Source organism: Chelon labrosus (genome assembly GCF_963514085.1).
Source record: "Chelon labrosus genome assembly, chromosome: 3".
Taxonomy (NCBI): Eukaryota; Metazoa; Chordata; class Actinopteri; order Mugiliformes; family Mugilidae; genus Chelon; species Chelon labrosus.
In genome coordinates, this window is record NC_140339.1 from 8806012 (window position 1) to 8815970 (window position 9959).

The 9959-nt window shown below is 43.1% G+C and overlaps 2 protein-coding genes across 3 annotated transcripts; one reads left to right on the forward strand and one right to left on the reverse strand.

Annotated features, from left to right (window-relative positions):
- Nucleotides 1–47: 47 nt before the first annotated feature.
- On the forward strand, nt 48–2732 carry dut (deoxyuridine triphosphatase). Of its 2 annotated transcripts, XM_084541245.1 has the most exons (7): nt 48–208; nt 886–1042; nt 1189–1280; nt 1417–1461; nt 1557–1631; nt 2055–2125; nt 2425–2732. In XM_084541245.1, the coding sequence occupies exons 1-7, from the start codon at nt 97–99 to the stop codon at nt 2479–2481; spliced, it is 609 nt and encodes a 202-aa protein (XP_084397371.1). In that variant the 5' UTR covers nt 48–96; the 3' UTR covers nt 2482–2732. The 2 variants fall into 2 exon arrangements, with proteins under 2 accessions (XP_084397371.1, XP_084397372.1); XM_084541246.1 differs by lacking the exon at nt 48–208 and having other exon boundaries at nt 220–1042.
- Nucleotides 2733–2870: 138 nt separating this feature from the next.
- Nucleotides 2871–9953, reverse strand: LOC311485678 (fibrillin-1-like). Its single transcript, XM_084541244.1, has 9 exons — nt 9786–9953; nt 8584–8709; nt 8228–8350; nt 7557–7673; nt 6432–6560; nt 6221–6340; nt 5659–5890; nt 5403–5583; nt 2871–4533 (listed from the first exon to the last, which is right to left on the reverse strand). The coding sequence occupies exons 1-9, from the start codon at nt 9940–9942 to the stop codon at nt 4147–4149; spliced, it is 1572 nt and encodes a 523-aa protein (XP_084397370.1). The 5' UTR covers nt 9943–9953; the 3' UTR covers nt 2871–4146.
- Nucleotides 9954–9959: the final 6 nt, after the last annotated feature.

A 9959-nucleotide genomic window follows, 5' to 3' on the forward strand; every position in this document is an offset into this window, starting at 1 on the left:
GCAACTGGAGGACCGAGCATTCGGAGCTAAAATGAGAAGCTGAGAGGAGGCGGAGCTGAGTTAGCAGTTAGCTTCCAGGCGACAATAGTAAATAGTATGACACGCTTGTTGCTAAGGCTAAAGGGACTTCAGCTATGCTCGTCGGTTTTTGATGCTGCTCCTTTCTTGGGAAGAGACATCCGCACTCAAATGATCACTAAAAACAAAGGCAAGCAAGAGATTAAGATGGACAAAGTTGCCATCGGCGATATGCCAAGTACATATTGACGTTAGCTTTGCTAGCCTGTCTAGCATTTTGTAACTGACCGCTGTGATTTTAGTACGTTGCATTATAACCTGTCCGCGTTGACAAATAAGTGTCAGGCTACGTGTTAATGTGATGTATATATAAAGCGGGGCTTATAAGTCCTTCACAGTAGTCTTTCGCTTTAGTAGGCTAATATATTTTTATGCGGACGTTAAGTAATGTTTACAACAGCATCGACTCTCGCGAGAACCGGTTGAGCGACATTCTGTGGGAATGGTTGCCATGGTTACAGGACCTACTGTGGTTTTATTTCTCATTTCGCGTTTAGTTACAGCATTGTAGTGTCTTATATAAGCTATCGCACTTAATTTGACTACATTTTGAGCTGTATAAACGCTGGTCTGTCTCTTGTCCGTTTATATGACGTGTTGTTGAGGAGGGGCTTATTTGACGCAACTTCCAGCGCGGGAAATTCATTGAAACACCCGCCAAGAAACTGGTGCAGCTGCTATCAGTACTGTCTCTTGCTCAGCTCAGCAACTAGTTAGTTTTTTAGTCTGTCTAAATTATTTAGTGTACTTTAATTTTTTTTTTTTGGTTTTTTAACTGGGAACTATTTGCCAACATGCCCGTCCTAGAGGTTACAGACGCTTCTGCAGTTTCTCCATCAAAGAAGGCAAGGATTGAAACAAAGCCTGAAGAGGAAAGACCAGTCCTTAAATTTGCCAAACTTTCTGAGCATGCCACTGCACCTACCAGAGGCTCATCTAAAGCAGCAGGATATGACCTTTACAGGTAAGTAAATTTAAATAATGCTTGGTTGCACTGATGACTTATAGTAAGTCAGTTTATGCAGCTTTTTTGTACCATGACCACTTTGTGTAAAAAATGTAAACCAGCTAACGTAAACCAGCTAACCTCACTTCTCTGTGTTTTTACAGTGCATATGATTACACCATTGCTCCGATGGATAAAGCCATCGTGAAGACAGACATTCAGATAGCAGTTCCACATGGCTGCTATGGGAGAGTGGGTGAGTGTTTGACATGCTGATGCAGCTCTCACATTAATATGTTGCCCTTCCTGTGTTCACAGACTCAGTTTGAGTTAAAGTTAGAGCAGTTGCAGTTAGATACACCAAGCTATAACATTTTTTTTTCCCTCCTCAGCACCAAGATCCGGACTGGCGGCAAAGCACTTCATTGATGTTGGTGGTGAGTCTTTTACCTACCCGATGAAATTACCATGAGCCAGTAGTGATAGCTTGTCATGTAAGCCATTTTAATTAAATATGTTTGTTCTCCCTCAGCTGGAGTTGTAGATGAGGACTACAGAGGAAATGTGGGCATTGTGCTCTTCAACTTCAGCAAGGAACCGTTTGAAGGTGAGTAAGTGGCATTAGTAAGGTGGACCATCGCTCGCATCATGTCATTGTGTGTTGGATACAAATCTAAACTCATAAACCTTTTAGACCTTTCTGTACATACAGCAGGATTAATGAGAATTTAGCATGTCTGATACCGAAACTGCATAAATGCATACATGTCTGATCACAAAGCTGACTAAAAATGATCTTAAAATTAAATGATCTGTTCCTCTAAATGAATGAGTATGAATATAATATTCTGCTTGCTCATTTTTTAAGAGCTTACAGGACTCAAACTAGTCCTAACTAGTAAAATCTAAAGAGCTTTGTGAAACGGTGCATATGTATCCAACAAAGGTTCAAAAAAAGGAGGCAACTGGACTTGTAGAGTTTTTGCATATGTAAATAATTTTTTTTTCTTTTTTCTGTTCCTCCTTTCAGTGAAGAAGGGTGACAGAGTGGCGCAGCTGGTGTGTGAGAGAATCTGCTACCCGGATCTGAAGGAGCAAGAGGTAAATTGCAGTCTCATTATTGTACATAAATATACACTCTGGTGCCAGTTTATTAGGTACGCCTAACTAAAACCGAATGACGCATTCCTGCAGTGAATCCCAACTCCTTAAAACCCCGCAAGTGCAGCCTCCAAAATCAAACATGATCAATTACTAAACATCAGTCTTCCTGAAGGGTCGATTTATTGCTGGACTGCTAGGTTTAAAATGCCTGTAAACATTGTCACACCTTCTGTTGTATTTTACGTCATCAGATTAATATTAATCATTAACTCAAAAACACGTGTGTTTTCTTTCAGACACTCGATGAGACAGAACGTGGTGCTGGAGGTTTTGGATCCACTGGACGCAACTGAAATACTCAGAGTTATGATGTACTGTATTGGCTCAGTGTTGTATATGTCATTATAGAGCAAATAAACTTAATATTTTGTACTTTGCTGAGTCTGGTGCTTTTAGTGAGAGTGACGCTAACATGTTTTTAGTAACTGCTTGACTTCTGTATGATCAAATGATGACCTTCCACAAACGCCCACACGGGGGCAGTGCAGGACAAAAATCTCATCATGGTCTAAAACTCAACTCCATAACTGATTCCACTAGTATAATGTCATAACTGAAACATTCAGAGATCATGTTGCACTGCAGAAGAGTCCTCTATCGTGAAGCCAGCAGCAGCAGCAGCCTGTTGAACTTGATTACGATAGCAATTCAATCTGGATAAAGGGGAAACCACAGCAGCGAGTACATGTACACCAAAAATATGTTTTATTGTGAATTTACAACTAAACCCTCACTGATGTGAACAGAGAACACAGACTGGTGTCAGGCTGGTCCGTGGCAATGCAGCACTGATTTTACTTGTGAGAGGATGTGTGGCCACGAAGACCTCAGTGCATAATCATGAAGGCCCAGGTTTGGCATCATCAATGTGTTTTCGTGTGTGCAGGTGTGTGTGTATGTATACACAGTTTACAAAGGAAGTAGTTGGTCATTATAAGCACCATTATGACACCCTCTATTCCAGGGGCTTCCTCTAGTTTACAAATGCTTCATAGATTAAAAAGTGGCATTGATTATTACAGTATAAACACAATTTACATGTAGTATAGAGGAGAGCAGACAGGCTATGAAGCTAGCTGTTACGGTTGCAAAGACATGAAATCTTCAGAATGGCTGATGGGATTGTATCTGGTTGACTACGGAGTTTTGTATAGTAGTGCAGTGCATTCAGAAGTCTACGTGGAAGTGTTGCTAGCACCAGTAAATATGAATTATTCTAGTCAGTAGGAAAGATGGAAAAGCATAGTTTAAATATGCAGTAGGAGTCATTCAAGCTCAGACATGGCTAAATCTCAATAGTCCATTGTAGGTTCCTTTCCTCTCCTAATTATTCTCAAACTTTATCATCTTCACTCCATTAAATTAAAATCGGGGGAAGGAGTAAAATGTCAACTTCCATGTATCTGGGTTTGTTCAGTCATTTACCTGAGGGGAGGAAATGAATTTATTTCAGACTATTGGGACTTGCCTCTTTTTTCCTTCCACCTAAGCTAAGTTCTTTTAAAAAAAAAAACTCAGCTTTTAGAGCTTTCTGCAGTCCACATGCCCTTCAAAGTGGCATCAGATTCCACATATCATTATACAACATTAAACCCTACAATTAAAAACCCTATTCACACCTTCAATAGTGCTTTGAGTGCAGCTGGAGTTGTGTTGCCGGGCAACATGCGTTTCATTTGACTGAAATCTTCCATACTGCCACGTTCAGCTGGTATTCTCCGCAGAAATTGTATCTATGATATGCAGAATCATCTTTGGTAATCAAATGACCCGGTCCCTTACCCCCCCAAACCCCTTCTTGTCTCTTTGGTGGTGAGCCGTTCTCCCTGTTGGAGCAAGTAGAAGTTCCCTCTAACTACTGACCCAGAGTCAGAAATGTTTGGCCTTTCTGGAGAGTGTGAGCCTGACACTGGATCAGCAGCCACTGGCAACATCTGCCTCTCTCAGTCTTGTGATGGTTAATGGAGGATGATCTGCACCCTCATCTTCAGTATGTCTCCCAGCTGTCCTGTGAGGTAGTCTTTATCATGTTGGTCCTCCAGCTCAGCCAGCTCCTTCTTCCTGTAGAGGGGCATACTACTAATCTGAAGGTAGTACGCCCCTGGCACCAGGGCCTTCTTCTTGCTCAAATGCAGGTAGCTGATCCCTTCCCTCTGGTTGATTTTGAAATAGCCTTCCTCGTTTCCGTAGTCAATGCTGTAGCGTACGTGGTCGCTGAGCGTGGATAAGGCCGGGGTGAAGACGAGGATTTGGTCACGGTTACTCAGGTCACTGATGTTCAGGTGGAACCGGAGAGTGTCCTCAATGTCCAAACTGGCCAGGCTGATCATCTCATTCTCAGTCAGCTGCAGAAAGGAAATGTGGTCAAACTTGATGTAAAGTAAATAGAAGACATGTAAAATGACACGGTGTGGTAATAGTACATGACAGCTATGTTGACCACCTTTCAATTTTAGAACAGAAACTGAACAACACAAGATGACTGGAACTGAATAATAAAACCTTAGGTTACTCATGCAACTTCCTGGAAGTTCCTTACAGAGCTAACCAAATTAGTGTCCTACAGGGTGGAGACCCTCCCACTATGAAAAGGACTTAAAGCTGTGTTGCCACTCATTCAAAATGAGTCAAAAGGAAAGGCCGTCCCCTCAGCGTGGAAAGCAAGGAGGGTGGTCTGGTGAGACATCCACTCGTGCTACTCAGAGGTGTGTCTCACAGTGGGATACATTGACCAACTTCTGGTGAGGTCACACTGTAGGAGTTTCCAATGTGACGCACAAACAAATTCTATTACACACCTATCAGCCACAATATTATGAGCACTGACAGGAGAAGCAAATAATACTGACCATCTTGTGACAATTCAGTGTTCTGCTGGGAAACCTTTGGACCTGGCATTAGTGTGGATGTTACTTAGACATGTACAACCCCCACCCCATAGCAATGACACTCCTTAATGGCAGCAGCCATCCCCAGCAGGATGCAGCCTGACACAGACACACACATAAAAACACTCAAGGTGTTGACCTGGCCTCCAAATTCACTACATCCCAAACTTTGCAAGTATCTGTGGGATGATCCACAGAGGCCCCTCCCCTCAACCCATAGGACCCAAACTCCCCCACTAACAACATCCTGTTGCCAGACTCCATAGATCACCCTCAGAAGGTCAGATTAGTCATAATGTTTTGTCTGATCAGTGTATACAGATTACCTGCAGGTTATCCACAGGATCCCCTTGAGTTGAGTTGGTGCTGCGGCGTTTGCGTCCCTTCTTGGGATAGCCGTTGATCTTACATTCATAGCAGGCCTCAGGTGAGAGTGAATTATCATCCTCCTCACCTCCTTGTCCTCCTGGGACACCACTTGTAAAGCCCATGCCTGTGACACAGTGTCTACAACGACAACAACAAAACTGTCACTCAATCAGAAATACCCACGGCAGCTTTCACACACACTCGCTCACATACCCTTGTCCTGCACGGAAGTATCCGGGCGGACATCCACAGAGGTAGCCCCCGTCTGTGTTTGAACAACCAAACTTGCAGGGGGTCTGGCTGGTGGAGCACTCATTGACGTCCGCGCATCCTCCGCTGGTCTGCTCGTAGTTGAAGCCAGTGGGGCAGAGGCAGCGGAAACTCCCAAGGGTGTTGTGGCATGACGCTCCCCCGCAGATCTGGCTGTTCAGACACTCGTTCTCATCTGGGTCACGGGAAGTGGATGGGAAGTAAACAAACTAGGGGTCATTCTGGTTAAAGGACACAAACAATACTGGGAAAGGCTGCCATGAATGTTGCTCCTATGGGAATAGACTCTAATAACTAAATATAGAGGTTTAACCAACTAATCTTATTATTTTGGTACACAGAAGGAAACAAATAACACAATTACTCTTTCAATGCCTGAGCTACTTCTAAGTATTTTATGGACTCTGAGATTTTTGGTGTTGCAACGTGTTGTTATCTTGATTTGATATTTGTTCCTACTTTATTCAATTTAATCATTACTGATAAAAAGAACAGTATTACTCACCAACACACTGGTTCCACTGGTAGTGCTGCAGGTAGCCTTGGGGACAGCTGCATCTGTATCCACCCACTAAATTCTGACATCCATGCTGACACCTGTGGTTACCATCACACTCGTCCATATCTGTCAAGGACAAACGCACGACAGAGCACTGTTACAAGTCTTCTTTCTGTAAATAAGCTGATACCGAAGCTGATTTCAACCGTCCTCAGACCTTCACAGTTTTGTCCGTTGGGATCCAGTGAGAATCCCCGCTGGCACTCGCAACTGAAGCTTCCTGCAGTGTTCTGACAGACACCATTGGATCCGCACAGATTGGGGTCTGTTGCACATTCATTGTTGTCTACAGAGAGATGAGGGAAGGTTCAGACATGGGTACAACTGTGTTGATTCGCTTTAAAATCCATGCAGAGTTTACATTTGTTTAAAAAAATAGGTCCCCATGAGTTATTGGTACAAACAATCTCACAGTCTGCTGCGGGGTTGGATTAAAAGCCTAGTGATCTTATATCTTATATAAGACCAGACGAGGTAATGTCAAACACAGGACAATGAAAGTTCACTCTTGACACTGAGAATAATAAGTAAAAGGAAAATTTAATAAGTGATGCAATATGAACACAGTCGTGTTGTTCGAGCTGTTAAGCAACTAAAATCAAAACGAGAATATCTCGTTATCTCTGTACTGCAGCTGTTAGCCGTGCAATCCTGTCTGGATCTTTTCACAGATCATTTCTTTGTTTTAAAGGTGCTCTAATACATTCCCTGCTTAGATCTCCATTTGGCGAAACGGTCAACATATGGGAAAAAGTGTTCAAAGCGCAGAGGGAGTAGCTACTGTCCCAAAACACTACCAGGCAATCCAAGTATGGATCTCAAACAGGCATCGCTTTGAAGGAGAATCCAACAAACAGACTCATGTCACATGTATGTTTCTCCAACCTCATTACTTGTAAATTAATAACAAATTTCCAAATCCACAGTAAATTCCCTTAGCCAACGCTGAGGGTTCCCTGTCTTTAGTTTGGCGTGAGGTTATGGGAGCCACTTTATGGTCTGGAAAAAAGCTTGTGGTAGTCATGGCGATCCACTGCAATGTTCCATAACAAAGCGCCGCTAAGCTGCCATGACTACAAACCAGGCTAATAAGATCAGAGCGATATCAGGCGGAGTCCATTAACACTAAATGAGTATGTAAAGGTTAGACGAGAGGGTCCTTCAGGGGTCTGTTAGGAGCCGGGCTGGAATAAGAGGCCACAAAGTGAAAGAACAAACTGTGTTTGCATTGGGCACAGGGTGAAACATGTAGTGAGCCCTGTTCATCCATGTGTGTATTTACCAATGCAGGCCGTGTGATGCTGGGTGAAGCCAGGAGGACATTTGCAGGTGAAGCCACCGATGGTGTTAACACACAAGAACTGACAGTTATGCTGTTTGGTCGAACACTCATCCAGATCTGAAACAAAATGCACACCATAAAAAGAGTTAAAACTGCTAACTGTTTTTTAAAGTGCTTTTAAAATACGGTGGAGCTGACAGACTACTGTATGGGGGCTGCTCTTTTCTGAGTCAAATTCCAGTCCTTCTACAGTCACTGACCTACAAATGAACTGCAAATGAACCAGACACCGGAAGCACAGAGAGTTACGGAAGAGGGGGGCACTACAGCTACGATAAATAAAGATGAAAAAGGCCTGAAACAAGTGAACACTATGACCACGCTTCTTTAAACTTCTAAACAAGCCTGATAAACAGAGACCCAGACGGATGAACTGCGTCAGAGCCCCCGGACGCATGGTACACGTCTTCAAACTGAGCGTCTCGGGACGGTGAGCAGAACACTGGCAGAGGGCCCGGGCCACTCAATACTACAGCAGCTGGAACCTGAAATCTAACTCCAGCAATGAGAGCGTGTCACTGAACTCAGCGGATCTTGGAAGCACTGGACTTAATGTGGGCTACTCTTGAATATTTAGAGGTTCTGTTTAGCATTTTGTGCGTGCATGTCACCTCTGCAGCTCTTTCCGTCTTCCTGCAGGATGTATCCTCGAGGGCAGGAACAGATGTAGGCTCCTTCTGTGTTCTTGCAGATGAAGTTACACGGCTTCGGTGCCTGTATGCACTCATCCACATCTAGAGGGAGAAGGTGAGAGAGAAAAAGTGAAAGACGGAGGGAGTTTTTGAGTCTGTGGCCAGAAATTCCATAAGGGGAGATGATGAGACGGACAGACCCGGGCTGCATTTTTTCAGAGGACTGTGTGGGCAGTCCACACACATAGTTTCAGCTCTTTACTAGACAGCAGGAATGAAAACTTGAGGTAGGTAGTCAATAAAGCGTAAATACTGGAGGTGAATTTAAGCCTTACCCACACACAGTGTGCCGGTGATGTCAGTGGTGTAACCAGTTTTGCAGACACAGTGATAGGAGCCCAGTGTGTTGACGCACTGACCGTTCTTGCACAAGTTCCCCATCACACGACACTCATCAATATCTGGACAAAAATGATAGTCACGCATACATCTGAATTAGTAGTCAGTGGATCTCATCTTCATTCAGACAATAACTTTTGATTTGACCTTGATTTTAACATGGAACAAATCCATTTGTTTTCACTAGCGTACCTGACATTTTGTTAAGCACTGAGTGTGTCGAGTACAGTATTAAATTACAGATCTCAACCAGCAAAATATAAATCAGTGCTTTGCAAGAGGTTTCAACACGGCCAACATTAAACATTTGTAAATTAATAGAACCATATCAATGGTTTCTTGTGAACACAGAAATACTGACATAATTACAAAGTACAACAATGGATGCTCTGTTAGACTGGAGTTCATCTGGAGGAGTACACTTATTCTAGTACAAACAGAAAATTAATACAGATAATCCGTCCCTGTAAAAAAAATAAAAATATATACAGCTTAATATAACCTGTTAGTGCATCTTATAAATGCAAGGGGGTTCAGTGCAGGGACAGGCTGAAACTAATATGTAAAGATGGGTCAACTTTTAAATTAAATTTTTATAATTTAAGTTCAGGAACAAGAGGACACCTTACATAATTCTATTTCCTGCAATTACCTATAAAGGTGAGTCTAACCCCTCTCTCTCTGTCTCAACTCTTAACGCCCTATAACCCAGCTCACTCTTTTCTTTGTTTCAGCTTTCATTACAGGAACCTCGGGGACAGTGAGTCAAAACTTCCCGAGACGTGCCACCCAGCATCAAGCTCCATGGTTTCCTCTGCACCTGAAGACTCAACCTCTCTCATCCCTCCGCTTTACATCAGTGTTTGTGAATTTGCCTTTCTTTTTTAATGTTTACTTGTCTTCTGGGTTCAATCTGCTTATATAACTAAAGATCCAAATCAACACAGACATTAGTACATCAGTAAATTAAACCTGTGAACATATTAAACCACACTCCCGTTAGCTTTGTAAATGAGGAACACTCACTTTTAAGCACCGAATGTTGTCAAAGACAGATCCACACTACTTAATTGGATCTTTTCAGCCGTGGAGGTTTGAATTATTCTCAATGACAATCCATTTAAACTGAGTACTATACCTCTGCCGTTCGTGGTGTACCCAGGTCCCAGAGGACACATCCTCTTGTACTGGGTGGTCCCTGGCAGCGGGCAGAGCTCACAGTTGGTGCCCCATCCTCTGCCGCCGTCACAGCAACACTCAGACTTGGTCACCAAGTTCCTATTGCTAGAAGTCATCTGGCACAGAGTGGTCA